The sequence below is a fragment of the Onychostoma macrolepis genome, chromosome 23 (assembly GCF_012432095.1).
Source record: "Onychostoma macrolepis isolate SWU-2019 chromosome 23, ASM1243209v1, whole genome shotgun sequence".
Lineage (NCBI taxonomy): Eukaryota > Metazoa > Chordata > Actinopteri > Cypriniformes > Cyprinidae > Onychostoma > Onychostoma macrolepis.
The window spans coordinates 1,679,706-1,697,999 of NC_081177.1; the positions used below are offsets into that span (position 1 = coordinate 1,679,706).

At 36.4% G+C, this 18,294-nt stretch overlaps 3 protein-coding genes across 7 annotated transcripts in view; 2 read left to right on the forward strand and 1 right to left on the reverse strand.

Moving 5' to 3' along the window:
* Window positions 1-673, reverse strand: part of LOC131531648 (coiled-coil domain-containing protein 171) — a 29,774-nt gene extending 29,101 nt beyond the window's left edge. For both annotated transcript variants that reach the window (XM_058762571.1, XM_058762572.1), the window contains exon 1: window positions 457-673. In XM_058762571.1, coding sequence (XP_058618554.1) covers window positions 457-484 — 28 coding nt within the window. In that variant the 5' untranslated portion in view covers window positions 485-673. The remainder of the gene's footprint in view (window positions 1-456) is intronic.
* Window positions 674-1,006: 333 nt separating this feature from the next.
* On the forward strand, window positions 1,007-15,841 carry LOC131531653 (PC4 and SFRS1-interacting protein-like). Of its 4 annotated transcripts, XM_058762580.1 has the most exons (14): window positions 1,007-1,164; window positions 1,429-1,521; window positions 1,614-1,675; window positions 2,774-2,912; window positions 3,637-4,125; window positions 4,383-4,560; window positions 6,026-6,228; window positions 6,301-6,515; window positions 9,756-9,802; window positions 11,149-11,228; window positions 11,324-11,425; window positions 12,270-12,426; window positions 13,614-13,708; window positions 14,920-15,841. In XM_058762580.1, the coding sequence occupies exons 1-14, from the start codon at window positions 1,147-1,149 to the stop codon at window positions 14,986-14,988; spliced, it is 1,947 nt and encodes a 648-aa protein (XP_058618563.1). In that variant the 5' UTR covers window positions 1,007-1,146; the 3' UTR covers window positions 14,989-15,841. The 4 variants fall into 4 exon arrangements, with proteins under 4 accessions (XP_058618563.1, XP_058618561.1, XP_058618562.1 ...); XM_058762578.1 differs by having other exon boundaries at window positions 6,026-6,515; XM_058762579.1 differs by having other exon boundaries at window positions 6,026-6,515; window positions 13,614-13,692.
* A 2,161-nt stretch (window positions 15,842-18,002) lies between these two features.
* The window catches only part of LOC131531655 (tetratricopeptide repeat protein 39B), a 20,604-nt gene continuing 20,312 nt past the window's right edge, over window positions 18,003-18,294 (forward strand). The window contains exon 1 of the mRNA XM_058762584.1: window positions 18,003-18,294. This exon is cut by the window's right edge and continues 100 nt beyond it. The gene's annotated coding sequence lies outside the window, so the exon portion shown is untranslated.

Here is an 18,294-nt window from a genome sequence, read left to right on the forward strand (position 1 = left end):
GTATATTTAAGCATTATGAAGTGTCACATTATTCATGGGCTCTTAAAATGCATTATAATGTGCATTGCAAGGCATAATCAATGCATTAAAATACTTTTATAACGCATTATATATAAAGTCTTCAAGTAAAGAGTTAACAGTTACCAAAAATGTCTATAACAAAATACGTTACATGAACGTTTCAGATGGATTTACAATGAACTTTGACAGAGAGATGGACAAACAAAGCAAAGTAATTTCACATATGAGAGAAAAAACGGTTTAAATCTGGTTGCGTTTGACAGTCTGACAAAAACTACGTTTTAAATATACGTAGTTTATTTAAATGCGAAAAAATAATACTCTCTATAAAATCTAATCGAACTTAATGAAATTCACGTTGTTTGTTTGTTTGTTTCTAAAAGCGATAAACGGTTAAATTCGAAATAACATGAGTCAAACTAAACACCAACTTACTATTTAAAGGCCTGTGGTGCTCGTACATCAGTGTTTGATGAAATACTGAAGTGAAACGAAATAAAAACGTTTAAATCCGTGTTATTGTAAAACTCCTTCAGCGTCTGTTTGAATCTGACGCCATATTTCCTCCTCCGCCCTCACCATGACAACAACCTCAAGCGAAAAACAGCGCGAAACATTCCTCAAAACATTTACCGCCGTTTACTTTTAATTAACGCGTATATATTTTTTTATTTACTTAAATGACTTAATAAAGGGTTAAAATATTTTTTACGTCTTTATTTTGCCGCTTCCTTCCGCGGAATTTTAACTATTTAACGACCGATGTTAACAAACAGTGATGCATTTTTGCTTTTCAGTTTACGAATATAATTTTAAACTCGTGAATAATTACACATAAACTAAAATACGTAGTAATTAAGCTTAATATTGAGAAGAAACCTGTTATTAATTATATTTTGGATAATTACAAATCCACCCGCCCCCTCTCTCAGTAGTGGTACATTCCTCAGTCGCACTGAGCGGGAGGCGGACCGAACTATTCCACCAGCGCTGAGGGGGAGACACACATTTTCATGCAGGTCTACAAGTCCTTTCATTCATTGCGTGATAATATTTTTAATTCGCGTGTTTTCCGTTTTGTTTTTAAATCTGAGTTTTTATAGAGTGGTCTCTGAGTGAGTAGATATGCAGAAGGGAGTGAAGGTGAGTTTTTACACACACAATGTGCTTATGTTAGCCTGAGCTAGCCAAACACGGCTATCGTTATTTTATTTACTTAAGTGTCGATAGAAATGAAATGATAATAAAAGCATATTATTGTTTAACAGAAGCAAGTTCATAACCATAAGGCGAATTTTATGAATGTAAGCGATGTATTTACTGGTCCAGTGGTTTGTTTATTGTTTGTGTGTGTTGGTGACACATAATGAGTTCTGTTTTTATTAATTAACCCTTTTATTTTCTCAGATGAAGATGATATCTGATCAGACCACAGATGATTTTATTCCAGGGGACATAGTGTTTGCTAAGATGAAGGGTTATCCTTTCTGGCCTGCCAGGGTGAGTTTATGTACCGTATGTATAAGGCATATTCATCATATAACGTTATAGTAAATGAGGTCAATTCAAATGTTGTTGTATATGTCGCTCAGATTGGTGAAGGAAAACCCCCTAAAAATAAGATCCCCATCTTCTTTTATGGAACACACTCGACGTGAGTAAACTCAAAACAAACACACACACACACACACACACACACACACACACACTCTCACACATGCTCTCATTCTGAAACAGTCAAAACAAAACACACATTAAATCAAGCATATGTTATCTAATGTGTGTTTTGTTCTGACTGTTTCAGAATGAGTGTATCATAATAGAGTAGTAGCATATACTAATGCAAACATTAGCCATTTGCAGCTCTAGTGTTATTTTAGTGTCATTGAGATACTATTACAGCCTTTATAATTATTTTGAATAAAGCTTTTTCATTTTAACTTAAGTTAAAGTTTTATTTATTTATTTATTTTTTGTATTTATTAGTCTATATAGTTTTTATTAATTTTTATTTCAGTTTTAGTTATTTTAATTTAGTGCATTAACTACATTTAGAAATATTGCCTTGGCAACTAGCTGAATTTTTTTTATTGTTTATTTTATTTCAAATAAATAAAATATTTTTTAATGATTTTAGTTTAGTTAAATATAATAACCCTGACTATAACACAGCTTTTCTTACTATTTTACTGTATATAATGAAATATGTGTAAAATTTAATCTTAAAATGTTTACCCAGAGTATGTGATTTTTGCATATGTGTGGTTTTATTTGTTCCTACATTTGTTCGTAAATTTATAATAAATGTTAGTGTGAAACTTATTGAAGAATCACGATTTGATCTTGAAAACAGTCGTGGGTTTCATGCAAAAGTCCAAAAAAATCCTTAGTGAATAGAATTTTTTTTTTGTAACATTATAAAAGTCTTTATGAACAATAGGCCTAGTTTTTAATTACGTTATAACTCTACACATGTATTTCCAAAAGAATGAAACAGAAAAAAAACAAACAAAAAACTCTTTAGTATCTTAAATTAATATGTCATGTGTTTTATTTTAGGAACGCATGAACTGATTAAATATATACAGTACCTTGAATGCAATGCAAGTCGTTTTTGATCATGCATTTGCCAGATGCATAATGTAAATGTAAAATGCATGCATATTGTGTTTTTTACTATTAGGCATTGTCGCAGTATTTAGTAGTTACTAATTCTGCGTTTTGAACACTGTCTCCATCTCTCCTCTTCCAGAACGTTCCTGTACCCCAAAGACATCGTCCCCTACTGGCCAAACAAAGAGAAGTACGGCCGGCCAATCAAACGGGGCGGCTTCGAGGAGGGCATGTGGGAGATCGAGAACAACCCGGGTGTGGGCCTCAGAGGTCAAAAGGTCAGTGTTTATAAATAGTTTTATTAGAGGTGTAACGGTACACAAAAATCATGGTTTGGTATGTTTTCATTATGGCAGAGGGAGGAAAAAATAGTTTAAAAAAATTTAAACAGTGGTTTACTGAGCCATTTAGTCCATCCAGAAAAGAAAATCCAAGATGTAGTTGAGTTTGTTTCTTCATCAGATTTGTAGAAATGTGTCTCTGCATCAGTGTCTCAACGATGGATGCTCTGCAGTGAATGGGTGCCGTCAGAATGAGAGTCCAAACAGCTGATAAAAACATCACAATAATCCACACCACTCCAGTCCATCAGTTAACATCTGGAGAAGACAAAAGCTGAAACAAATCCAGCATTAAGACGTTTGTAACTAAAATACATTGAGTCCATAATAACGCTTCCTCCAGTGAAAAAGTGTTCTGGTCTGAATCAGGAGAGAAATCTGCACAGATCAAGCAGCGTTTACAACAGCTCTAAACAAATATGTGGCTGGGTTTTGTTGTGAGAGACAACAGGAGATGCACTTTTTTCACTGGAGGAAGCGTTATTATGGATTATAGACAGAAGCAACGGTTTTAAGATAATAACACATGCATGCCGACACAAATACTTCATTCGTTTTTATAAAAATTACAAATACATGTACCGTTACACCGCTCGGTGTTACAGTTTGTGATGTTCGCTGTTATAAAACCACTGGAACATGAGTTTTGTGTTTGTGACAGAAAGCAGCGCTGGTGAAACGACTGTCAGAGAGTCGACCGAAACTGAAAGACAGGAAGACGAAGAAAGCAGAAAATCAGAGCGAAGCCAAGAACCAGATCGTATCCCGTAAGGATTCAGTGCCGAAGAGCGATCCAAACGCAGCGATGCCTCGTAAGAAAGAAACTCCTGTGAAAACCAGCAAAACAAAGTCTGAATCTGTCGCGCCAGCAGACGATAAAACAACCGTAACGAGATCGACGCGCTCCAGAGATTCGGCGACAAAGACCGTCGCGCCAGACGAGAGACGGACGGATGAAGTCGCGCCTGCGAGGAGAGTGACGGCAGTGAAGACGGTCGCCAAACGAAGGAGGATTTTACCATCCAGAAAGATTATTTTAGCGAGACGAGCGGCAGCAGTAAAGACGCTTTCTGCTCGCAGGAAACACGTACTGAACAGAAAGATCATTTCAACCGCCAAGAAACGGATAGACGCTCATAATCTCAAGCAGGTTTGTGTGAAGCGACTTTAGCAACCTTTAACTCTAAAAGGGGCGACAAATCCTGGGAGATACAAACATTAAAGCCAAAAATAAGAGTCAAGTTTTGAAAAAAATCATGTAATTGTATTATCTGAGTTTCAATAAGATGCAAAATAGCAATAAATTAGTTTTCTGATGTCTCTTCATGGTTCTGACCTTTTTAGGGTTAACCTGATTATGTCAGAACATGAGTTGTTAATGTTGTTTATTGTGTCGTAATCGTCCAGCCCTCGAGGATCACGCGCTCCACTGCGGATCTGACCCAGAACACAAACCAAATCACTGCCACGTCGGTGGAGCCGCCCGCTCTGAAACGGAAACGCTCGCAAACTGAGTCTGACGTGAAGGAAGACGCTCGTGTTCCTCTTCCTGTGACGAACAGCTCCGCCCCCTGCCGCCCAGCAGGTGAACTCAAGTCTTTTAATTGAGATTTGACATGAAATCTGTTTAATAGGCATTACTTGTTTCATTTTGTGAGTTATTTTAAAGCTGCAATACAGCAGATGTGCATAAAAATGAACTTAATTATATTCTTATGCTAGTACAAACAAAAAAGTTCATACTCATTCTTTTTTTTTTGGATTCCATTAATGTGATTACATTTTTATAATCAAATGTCTAATTAATTGCAACCTTGAAACTTATGCAACTTAACAACAATTTTTTTTTCTAAGGCTTTTGCTTCAAAAATGGATTTTTAGGCCTTATGAAGGCTGTTTTATTTTTTTCCCAAATTCTGTGATTTCAGTTTTATTTGTGTTAAATTCTGCTTTAATAGTAAAACTAAATTTTAGTAATCACAAAGCATGTTTAATTAATTGTAATCATGAAACTTATACAATTTAACAACAATTTATCAAAGTTTAACAAAAATGTAATTTTGGGACCCTAAAACTATTTTTCCCAAATCCGTTTTAATTTGGATTACATTGTAATGGTTTAATTACATTTTAATACTCAAAAAAAAAAACCCCATGTCTAATCAGTTGAATTCATTGTTTGAATTTTACTGTTAAAATGTAGAACAAAATTGTGATATTCCTATCCACCTTTTTCTTGCCGTAAAAATTTTATGGGTCTGGCTTCCGGTCTCATCTGCGTCCAGCTATTTTTAGCTGTACAAAACAGTTCGTTTTGGTGCTTGATATTGAAAATTTGTCTTACGATATTATTTTAATGTATTATCTTAATTATGAACACACTGGTTTGTATTGCAAACAGTTTTACGGTTTACTGCAGGTTGTTATTCTTCTCGTTATTTACCTGTAGCGGCTAATGAACCGGAAGTCTCACCCATAAGCTTACTTCCGCGTTAAAGAAAAAGGTGGATATGTGTATATTTTTTTTAAGTTTACATTTAAATAATCAAAAAGCATGTTTAATCAAATTCAGTTATGTTTTCCCCAAATTCTTTATTTCCATTTTAATTTTCTTAAAAATTCAGTTTCAATCACATCTTAATCATCAAAAATCATGAGTAATCAAATTGATTTTGATTAGTATTATTAATCAATTATATTTTCCCCAAATTCTGTGTTTTTGAATTCTGTGTTTCATTACTACTTTGAGAAATATGTTTTACAATAGTAATTTATTTCTGTCATAATTTCTTCAGATTAAGCTAAACTTTTATTTTGGCGGTTTGCAGCGATGACAGGGATGAGTAATATTGAGCAATAATATCATATTCACTTTTCAATCTAATCAATTCCTGCTTGCTATATTTCCTTCTCAGTAATTAGTTTAACTCAGAAATAAGTCCCATTACAGAAGTTAAATGCTTAAAGTTGTTATAAGTTGTGATTATAATGTATAGGGTCATTATAACCATAAAAAGCTGCTCATCTGATCAGAGCTGCTGGATTTACAGATTCAAAGAGGAAACGGCTCCCAGAGGAGCAGATGCCTGCACCAGAAGAACCGGAGAAGAGCGAGGTCAAGAAGATAAACGCACAAGACAAGCCTGAACAGACAGAGACGGTGAATAAACCCAAGCAGGCGAAGAGCGAAGTTCTGATTGTCTCTGAAAAGCAGGACGAGACAAAAGAGGAGAAGAAAGCGGTAGATGAAGAGGTGAGAGCGGACGAGAGCGCTGTGGAGATACGGAGGAGGAGCAGCGGTGTGACGTCTGTCTGTGTCTCTCAGAGGAGCAAGATCCTGGCCGAGAAGAGGCAGAGCGTGCTGAAGTCGCTGCAGGGATTGGTGACTTCCACCAGAGGAAAGACACAGACCGGCGCCGAGGAGCTGCAGAAACGGCCCGAGAGGAGCCGCGGGGCCCGGAGCCCCGTCAAACCCACGGCCGAGGAGGAGGAGAAGAAAGATCCGGAGCAGAACGGAGAACGTGAACGCAGGAGCACCGAGTGAGTGAGATCTGTCCATGTGGCTCATAGTTACATTTCCACATGCATGCAGAAACACATAGAGTCTAATCATAAACCCTGTTCGAACGAGAGCGATAACTGTAACGATAACGACACAGAGGAGCGATATCGCTGAAATCACTTTCAAAGTAGGGCTGGACGATATGGCCAAAATGTATATCACGATTAGGGTTGGGTATCGAAAACCGGTTCCAGATCGAACCGGGTATTCGATACGACGCGTGCTTTTCAATTCAACGATTCCTGTGTTCACATTTCAATGTGATTTAAAACGATTTAAGTGCAAGAACAGAAAGAAGTTGCGCCCTGTTTGCATGCAGCGCACACGTCTGAAGCGAGAACACAGAGAAGAACAGTCTCGGGGTGGGTTTATCGACCAGAATGCAGAAAACCACGTCAGTATATCATCATAAACACAGTTGTTTTTGTCTTAAGTGAACGTAAACAGAACGTAAACAAAGAAAACGCTTGTGTACGGTATTTTTAGATCTGCGTGCGTTCGGTGTTAAAGAGACAGCTGCCTAATAAATGCGCTGCCTGTTATTAACGTTAATCAAAGAACAAAAGAAAATCATTCACTGATCCTGACAGAATATTTTTAATAACTGTAATTAATTAATCAATCTATATTTTATTTATGAAAATAAACTATGCAGTGTTTTTAATCTTTTAATTTGTTTCTGTACCTGAAATTCGTTTCAGTTGTATTTATTTATGCTATTGCTAACTGATATGTTTGTTACTATTTTATTACTGACTGTTTTTACTTGTCTTTTAATATTTTTAATTTATATGAGTCTAGTTGATTTTGCTGTGGTATTTTTGTTAAAAGCATTGGTAAAAGTTCCTCTTGTGGGCCTAAGTGTTCTGTAGGCTGCTGAATTTTCCTGATGTTATTCAGCTGCAACAGAATGCTTTGTAAAACTTAAATATAAATCCAATATAAAAAAATTATCTTATTGGAATCGAAACTTGGAATCGATAAGAATCGGAATTGATACAATTCAAACAATACCCAACCCTAATCACAATATATTTCTTAATTTCGGTCGACACAATATAATTCCGATATCGAATTGAACAATATTTTAAAAAAGCCGACTGCCAAAGAAAAACTGCCAAGAACACCCACAACAGATGTGTGAAGTAGGGATGCACCATATTGGATTTTTGCCGATATTTTTCAACTCATTTTGACCGATAGCCGATACCGATATATTTCCTTTTGTTTGGAAAAAAACACCAAGTCTCTCCTGTGTGGAAATTATAAGCAAATTATTTTAAATTTTGGATAGTTTTTTTTACAAAAATTTATTTGTTAGAATTAAATAAACAATAATGAAGTTATTTTATAATGACAGTACATTGAAACATTGACAATATCTATAAATAAACACATATATTAGTATATCTATCAATCGCTGCATTTTTTTTCTCTCAGAAAGATGCAGTAGTAACCTTAATATTTTATTTTAAGATTTAACATTTGTAGATGGTCTAAAGCAGAGTTTTTAGAGAAAAATCTTTTAGAGATCATAATTTGTTTAAAAAATATAATACATTACATTGAATAAATCAGTATATATAAAATTATTTAATTTATAAGTGTCATGATTTTTTTTTTTTTTATATTCATGTAAGCTATAGCTTCTGACCTTTTAAATCAAAACATACTCATGATTTTATGACATCGATTACTGCTTTAATCAGAAACGGTCTAAATATTATTTGTGTATTTTGCTTTCATTTTATTAGAAGTAGGCCCACAGCGCCCTCTACGGAATTAAAACTCCTTACCGGACGGGCATTAGGACCCGGCTAATAATAGCTGCACATGCTATTACTGTTTATTCTATCATACACCGAAAGCGTCATTCTGTTCGTGCATTCTCAGTTTAAATGCAGCGATCCAAAACAGTGAATCTAATCATCATTCAGACAAAACTTTGCTTCAAGAATGAGCCACACTGCTGACGTGATCCAACCACTAGCACACCCTGAGCACATGTGAGTTATTCCTCTTATCGGTAAGACACATCGGCATAATTTTTCATATCGGGCCGATGCCGATATTTACATTTAAAGCCGTTATCGGCCGATTTCCGATATCGGTCCGATAATATCGCATCCCTAGTGTGTACCTTTTATTTGTATTTAGCCTTCATACAAACAAGAATTGTGAAATCACCGTCAAATAAACATAAGACTCTCAGACTCGCCTTATTAATATTAATATCTTTAACTTCAAACTATAACACATGCTGATTATTTTTATAGATTATTCTGGCTGAAGCACTTTTGTTTTAAAGAATATGAGAAGTGCTGCAGAAAACAGAAAAAAAGAGTGAGCAACAACAAAAACACTTGTTGCTGGAGACGGGCTTATTATTGAAAATGCGGATTCATTCTCTGCCAGCAGGAGCGCTTTTAATCAATGTATGAGAATCGCTGGTAATGTATATCGAATTATTGGAAATATGTTTAAAAATCATATCACCGTTATTGAAAACAAATTATATTGCAATATATATTGAATTATTGTCCAGCCCTATTTCAGAGAAATGTTTTTTCAGCTGATGAACGATAAAAACATTGACAGCCAATCAGAATCCAGTTGACTTTAATGAGCTTGAGCATTTAAAGCAGCAGGCGACAAAACTGCACCGCTTCGCATAAACAGAACAATATTGTGCGTTGGTATAGACCCCATTATAGCAATAATAACAATAGCCATAACTATAATGATAACATTAAAGGGATTAACGATTATATTGTTATATACTGATAGTTATCGTTTTAGTTAAATTAATGTTATTGTTATATAGTAGTTATTGTCATTTTTAGTTTTCGTTATAGATAGTTATTGTAATTGCTGTATTTATTGTTATAGTCAATCTAATTGTTAAAGTTATAATGGTATTCATTATTGTTGTAATTATTATAGTTATTGTTACAATGGTATTCAATATCGTTGTTATAGTTTCATTAGTATCGTTATCGCTGGAGAATAAGGTCAATAGTCATCAGTGTAAGTTATTGTTATACTTGATATTGATATAGCTATAATAGTATTCATTTTTGTAGTTATCATTATTGAAATAGTTTGTAATAACTGATGTTACTATAATATGATCATATAGTATTAAAAGTTATGGTTATTATAGTTATGATATTAGTTATTGTTATAGATATCGTCATTAACGGAGAGTGTTTCTACAGACAGCAGAACAACAACAACAGCAGCAGCAGAGAGGAAGAGTGCAAAGGTGAGACACACAAGCAACACTGTGTGTGTGTGTGTGTGTGTGTGTGTGAGAAGGAGAGAGAGTGTGTGTGTGTGTGTGTGAGAAGGAGAGAGAGTGTGTGTGTGTGTGTGTGTGAGAAGGAGAGAGAGTGTGTGTGTGTGAGAAGGAGAGAGTGTGTGTGTGTGAGAAGGAGAGAGAGTGTGTGTGTGTGTGTGTGTGTGAGAAGGAGAGAGAGTGTGTGTGTGTGTGAGAAGGAGAGAGTGTGTGAGAAGGAGAGAGAGTGTGTGTGTGAGAGAGAGAGAGTGTGTGTGTGTGAGAAGGAGAGAGTGTGTGTGTGAGAAGGAGAGAGTGTGTGTGTGTGAGAAGGAGAGAGAGTGTGTGTGTGTGTGTGAGAAGGAGAGAGAGTGTGTGTGTGTGTGAGAAGGAGAGAGAGTGTGTGTGTGTGTGAGAAGGAGAGAGAGTGTGTGTGTGTGAGAAGGAGAGAGAGTGTGTGTGTGTGTGTGTGTGTGTGTGTGAGAAGGAGAGAGAGTGTGTGAGAGTGAGAAGGGAGTGTGTGTGTGTGTGTGAGAGGGGAGAGAGAGAGAGTGTGTGTGTGTGTGTGTGAGAGGGGAGAGAGAGAGAGAGAGAGAGAGTGAGTGTGTGTGTGTGTGTGTGTGTGTGTGAGAGGGGAGAGAGAGTGTGTGTGTGAGAGGGGGAGAGTGTGAGAGTGTGTGTGTGAGAGGGGGAGAGTGTGTGTGTGTGTGTGTGAGAGAGAAGGAGAGTGTGTGTGTGAGAGAGAAGGAGTGTGTGTGTGTGAGTGAGAAGGAGAGTGTGTGTGTGTGCGTGTGTGGGAGGGGAGAGTGAGTGTGTGTGTGTGTGAGAGGGGAGAGAGAGTGAGTGTGTGTGTTTGTGTGTGTGTGAGAAGGAGAGAGAGAGTGAGAGTGTGTCTAACCATGTGTGTGTATATCTCTAACTGTGTGTGTGTGTGTGTGAGTGTGTGTGTGTGCGTTTTGTGAAAAGTCAGGACATAGATGTGTATAATGACGAGGGTATGTCAGGTATTACAAGGTGAAGGTGACATCTCAGGACATTGACCCATGTCCCCACTTTTTAAAACGCTTATAAATCACTCAGAATGAGGTTTTTTTGGGGGAAAGTTGAAATGCACAGTCTCCTGTAAGGGGTAGGTTTAGGTGTAGGGTTGGTGTAGGGCAATAGCACATACAGTAAGTACAGTATAAAAACCATTACACCTATGGAATGTCCCCACTTTTCACAAAAACGAACGTGTGTGTGTGTGAGAAGGAGAGTGAGAGAGTGTGTGTGAGAGTGTGTCTAACCATGTGTGTGCGTGTGTGTATATCTCTAACTGTGTGTGTGTGTTTCAGCTCACTCTCTGTCCGTCACAGACTCTTTGCTCTACCGGCTACATGGTGACATCAGAATCTCAATGACGCTCGAAAATCCAGTAAGAACCGGTTTAATATCATTTATATAGTATCATGTTCAGTATCATAATTCTCAGAGCTGCTCTGACCTCACAGTGATTATTGTGTGTCTCAGGATGTCAGCAAGTGTTTATTGGCTCTGGATGAGTTGAGCACCGTCCCGGTCTCGTCTCGAAACATTCAGAACCACAGCGAGCTCATCGACACGCTCAGAAAGGTACGTACAGATCAGTTCGGTGTTTGAAAACAGTGATGACGTGCTTTTGTGGGCAGAGCCTGTCTGGTGGCAGAAAATGACAGTTTTCAAGTAGCAGTCTATGGAAGCCATGGAATAAAAGAATGCAAAAAAATCTAAATATTGAGAAAATCACCTTTAAAGTTGTTCAAATGAAGTTCTTAGCAATGCATATTACTGATCAAAAATGAAGTTTTGATATGTTTACGGTAGGAAATGTACAAAAGATCTTCATGGAACATGATCTTTACTTAATATCCTAATGATTTTTGGCATAAAAGAAAAATGGATAATTTTGACTCATACAATGTATTGTTGGCTATTGCTACAAATATAGCTGTGCTGCTTATGACTGCTTCTGTGCTCCAGGGACACATATGTTAATAGTAATAGGTTTAAATAGTATTTCAAGCTGTAACTGTAGGGCTAATACAATACGTCCCCTATGAACTGCATATGTGACGATTATGCAGACCTATTGTTTAAATCAAATTTATACTTTAAAAGTAGAGTAATCATAGCAGTTTTCATCCATAGTCTGTCCATTTAAAAGTCCACGTTTAGCTTCAAATGGTGTCTTTGATGACAGTATTCTTCAAAAATGATTTGTATTCCGATTTTGACATCCAAAGGGACAAAAAAACTTTCTTTTTCTCTTATTCCATGGGTTTTACCCGTTTCTGTCCACTTGTGACCAGTGTTTTTCTGCCACCACAGCTGCAAGTGTGCTACTCCAGATCGGTCTATATGTGCAGATACTCGCTGGTGCAGAGTAATGGAGTTCAGGCTCGTGTGTGTGTGTGTGTGTGTATGTGTGTGTGGTCAGATGCGATGGTTTCGTGGCAGTGAGGCAATCATGTTTAAAGCGTCCATGTTATATCATCGCTTTAAAAACATCTACCTCATCGGAGACACCGACGAGACTCTGAGTCAAGAGTACATCGACTCGCTGCAGGAGGAGAGAGAGACAGACACCAGATCAGGTAATATCACACTCACACACACACACACGCTCACGCTCACACTCACTAACTCACACACAACTTTCTGCTATTTCAGATTTTCAATACACTCCATTCTGTGTGATTTATAAGCATTTTGAAAAGTGGGGACATGGAGTAATGGCCTCATAAATCACCTTCTCCTTGTAATACTTGTCATACCCACGTCATTATACAAATTTGTGTCCTCATTTGTCTCACACACACACACACACACTCATGAGAGCTCAGGCGGATTATTACACGGCCCTCTGGGATACTTCAGTGTGATTAGTCAGTTTAATTGAGCGCTGATTTCCTGCAGAGCTCTGCTGGTTTGGCATCTCTGCTCACAGAATACAGTCATCCACGCTCTGATCAATATTTAGTGATCATTTCTTTATATTGAGTAGGTCATGTGATCAGCGTCAAAATTATTTTGCGATAATTAATAAAGATTGTTATCTCTTATCTGTAGTTGTAGCCATTTTCAAATTATTATTTTTTATATTTTAATTGATGATGATTATTATTATTATTATTATTATAGTATTGTATTATATTTGTATGTATCAGGGTGGTTATAGTTAACTAAAACCATTAAAAGCAATATTGTTAATTTTAAATAATTATAATAATATAAATTGCATTTTATTTAATCTTTATTATTATCATCATTATTATTATACGGTGTATCTGGGTTATTACTGTTAACTAAACCTAAAATTATTAAAACCAAAATTATTATTTAAAATAAAATGAAATATAAATATTTGATGATAAATTTATTAAAATGTAATTTATTAAATTAAAAATAATTCTATTTTTTAAAATAATTTAAATATTACATTTAAATAAAAATAAACATTTATTAAATAAATACGAATAAACGTTTAACAAAAGTCTTTTATTTAAAAAAATAAAAATAAAAATGGTTTTAGTGACTATAATAATAGCCCTGGTTTGTTCTTTAAAATTAATATTTTTCCTAACAAATCTTTTTTTTTTTCTTGATTGTAATTTTTTTTTTTTTTTAAAGCATTTTGATTTTGATTTAAGTTGGATTATTTTAATATAAATATTTAATCTAATTATTTATAGTCTAATTTAGTCTGCATTAATTATTTCAGTTGATAGATTTGATGCTGGATTCTGTGGTAATAACAATGAGTCTCTGTGTCTGCGTTCAGCTGTCAGTCCAACGAGCGTCTGCGAAGAGACCCGAGATACGAAACAAGCGCCTCAAACCACTGAACACGTGCCTCACCGGTATGACATCATCATAGTGAGCCTCACTGTCTACACAGTATCTTACCTCAACCTCATGTTAAAGGAGTAGCTCACCCAAAAATGTTCTCACCCTCAGTTCATCCAAGATCAGGATGAGTTTGTTTCTTCATCAGATTTGTAGAAATGTGTCTCTGCATCAGTGTCTCAGCGATGGATGCTCTGCAGTGAATGGGTGCCGTCAGAATGAGAGTCCAAACAGCTGATAAAAACATCACAATAATCCACAGCACTACAGTCCATCAGTTAACATCTGGAGAAGACAAAAGCTGAAACACATCCAGCATGAAGATGTTTTAACTAAAATGTGTCCCTGGAGCACAGAAGCAGTCATAAGCAGCACAGCTATATTTGTAGCAATAGCCAACAATACATTGTATGGGTCAAAATTATCCATTTTTCTTTTATGCCAAAAATCATTAGGATATTAAGTAAAGATCATGTTCCATGAAGATCTTTTGTACATTTCCTACTGTAAAAATATCAAAACTTAATTTTTGATCAGTAATATGCATTGATAAGAACTTCATTTGAACAACTTTAAAGGTGATTTTCTCAATATTTAGATTTTTTTGCACCCTCAGATTCCAGATTTTCAAATAGTTGCATCTCAGACAAATATTGTCCGATCCTAACAAACCATACATCAATGGAAAGATTATTTATTCAGCTTTCAGATGATGTATAAATCTCATTTTCGGAAAAATTTACCCTTATGACTGGTTTTGTGCTCCAGGGTCACAAATCCATAATCCATAATAACGCTTCCTCGGGTGAAAAAGTGTTCTGGTGTGAATCAGGAGAGAAATCTGCAGATCAAGCAGCGTTTACAAGCCAAAACAGCTCTAAACAAATATGTGGCTGGATTTTGATGTGAGAGACAACAGGAGATGCACTTTCTCACTGGAGGAAGCGTTATTATGGATTATGGACTTGTATTTGAGTTAAAAACATCTTAATGCTGGATTTGTTTCAGCTTTTGTCTTCTCCAGATGTTAACTGATGGACTGGAGTGCTGTGGATTATTGTGATGTTTTTATCAGACTCTCATTCTGACGGCACCCATTCACTGCAGAGCATCCATTGCTGAGACACTGATGCAGAGACACATTTCTCCAATTTCTTTCACTTTTAACAGAACTGTTTTTGTTGTAATTTGATTCGTTTCAAAGATGTTAATGCTTTGACTGCTCTCTGATCTGTTTTCAGTGCGGACAGGAGCTGACGCGAGGAAACCGCCGCCGTTTTTATCGTTGTTATTCTGAAATCAGAATCTGAAATCTTTTTATCCGCTGTTGGAGAGAGTTTTATCCGGTCGGCGTTGCAGTTATTTATTCACTCTGATAAGAAGAGCGTTTTGACCATCCAGTGCGACGACTCGTGAAGTCCCAGGTTCCCCTGAGCTCATCCAGGATCTCTACACTAGGTTTTCCTGTCACAGATGAATCCCAATGCCATGATGTCAGTGTTTTTGTTCTTCAGTACTTCAGACGGGTGTCGTTCTGCAGAAAACGAGAGAGAGAGAGACACTAATAAAGGTCAGAAACGGCGATGTTTCTCATCAAACGCGCTTTGATTTCACTCATCCAGATCTCTCGTGAAGCCTGATTTGATTCTGATGCTGACTGACCGGATGCATTGTCCAGATTTATCACAGAGCATTAAATCACATCAGCAGTGAACATGCAGACTTCAGCTGTGTGTTTTATAGACACACCATAGTCACAGTCTGAACTATTCAAGGGCAATTTGCCTAAATATTGTCTGTAAATACAGCAGATCTAGTTAGACGCCTCCCAGACCGATGTTTGTTCTCTGTTCTGTTTGTAAGATGAGACCCAATCAAGTACATTAAACCCCAGCATTAAAATGCTAAATGTTGTGTTTATACACAGGGCAGCTACATTACATTCACACAGTAACGCTGTGAGTAAAACACTCTTTCACACACACACACACACCATATCTGATCTGAATCCGGTGCTAATACAACAGACGCTGTCTTTAATTAATACATTTAGCCGTAAAACGTTGTAGCCAGACGCCCCTAGATTTGTATTATTAAGCACTTGCATGTGCTTCATGTGTGGATATTACAGTGAATATGCATTAAACTGATCTTCGGTACACACTGGAGCTTGTGTTTTTTGTGCTGATTTCTTTGGATTGTTGTGTTCAGACTTAATAATAATAATAATAACATCTGATGGCCTTGAAGGCTGTGAAAATTTATCTGCATTGTTAATCCTTTTATCTTTTATTAAAAAAATTCACAAAAATCTAACCTTTCATTGGATAATAAGAATTTAAAATGGGGGGAAATATGATTATGAAATAAATGTTTTTCTCTAATACACATTGGCCACAATTCTTAGGAGTAAAATATCTCTGAAGTATATTCACATTCATATTCACAATTTTGAGCACTCCAGGGTGATTATGAACATGAGATTATCCAGCCATGGCTTCCTGTTTCACAGAAATATAAATAGGAGGGAAAACAAAGCCCAAATTCCCTTAATCATCATCACAATGAGAAAAACCAAAGAATATGTGAAGAAACCAAAGAATATATTTCTGATGTGCAGCAAAAGATAATTGAGCTTCACAAATTAGTGAAGCGGCTTTAAGAGAAGAGCTAGAGCAGTGAAAATTCCCATTTCCACCATCAGGGCAATAATTAAGAATCAACATAAAATGTTATGAAACTGCCTGGAAGAGGACGTGTGTCTATATCGTCCTAATGCACGGTGAGGAGGAGAGTTTGAGCAGCTAAAGACTCTCCGAGGACCACAGCTGGAGAATTGCAGAAAATAGAGTCTCGGGGTCAGAAAACCTTGTCAAACAGCAGCTACATCAGCACATGTTGTTCGGGAGGGTTTCAAGAAGATTTCTCGTCGCTCATCAAAAACAAACTCCAGCATATTCAGTATCAGACACGACTGGACTTCAAATGGTCAGCTTCTATGGTCAGATGAAACTAAAAAATGAGCTTTTTAGCAGCAAACACTGGAGATGGGTTTGGTGAACACAGGGATAAAAAGTACCCCATGTGTACAGTGAAATATACTGCTGTATTTTTGATGTTGTGGGCCTATATTTCTGCTGGAGGTCCTGGACATCTTGTTTAGACACATGGCATCATGGATTCTATCAAATACCAACAGATAAAAAATCAATAAGTGACTGACTCTGTTAGAAATCTTATAATGGGCCATGTTTGGATCTTCCAACCGTACAATAATCCAAACACAAACCTCAACAACAACACAAACATGGGTCACTGAGCACAAAACCAAGCTTCTGCTGGCCATTCCAGTCCTCTGACCTGAACCCTGCAGAACATGAGTGACCTGAAGAGAAGAAGCTGTGAATCTAAAGGGTCTGGAGTGATTCTGGATGAAGGAATGGTCTCTGATCTCTCGTCAGGTGTCTCTAACCTCATCAGGCATTATAGGAGAACATTTAGAGCTGTTAAACTGGCAAATGGAGGTTTCAAAACGTATTGAATAAAAGGGTGACGTTAATTGTGGCCAATGTGTATTAGAGAAAAACATTTATTTCATAATGAGATTTCCCCCCATTTTAAATTCTTATTATCCAATGAAAGGCTACATTTTTGTGAATTTTTTATATAAAAGATCAAAAGGATTAACAATGCAGATTAATTTTCACAGCCTTCTTTGATCATATTTACCAAGGGTGCCAATATTTTTGGCCATGACTGTATATATATACTGTATATATATATATACACACACACACACACACTATTAATATTATGTATTAGTACTAAAATGAATACTATTAGTATTAAATTTAATACTATGTATTTAATACTGTTTAATATTTTAAATATACATTTACAAATATATTTACATATTGAATATGTATATGAATTAATATATATATAAATCAATATATGTAAATATTAATATAATAGTATTCTTAATGTGTAGAAATAATACTATTTATAAATTTAAATATTAAACTGAACACTATATATTATACATATTTACAAAATACATAAATACTATTAATATTAAAATGAATACTCATATATATATATACATATAATAAACTTTTACAAAAAATACAAAACTTCTACAAAAAGTTAGGACTCCTACTATGGCGAAACTCCAGCTCATGAATTATAATTACGCGACGTGACATGCGCCGGTATGCTGGCCAATGAGCGAAGCCTGCTGTGGACGAGGCGTGGCTCATGTATATTAATCAGGATATGACAGTTACACGCAAAGTCAGAAGGACTCGATTAATATTCATGAGCGATGGTGTCGCCATAGTAGACCCGTAATTCTGCGTCCGGTTCACGCAAACCGTTGAGTAAAACGAATTTGAATGACAAACGGCTGTTTATGCCAACGCTTCTGGGTGATTAAATGAATTAGAAATACTATTACACTGTTTCTAATCACCAAGGTCGCGCGTGACGCGTCGATGGGCGTGAACCAAACGTCACTCCTCCAACCGTCGACGCTCGCTCGGCGTCAGTACCGAGAAGCTGAACGTTACCGACCGAATCCGCCGCGAAGAACCGCCTTCAGCAGCGGAGATCCAGAT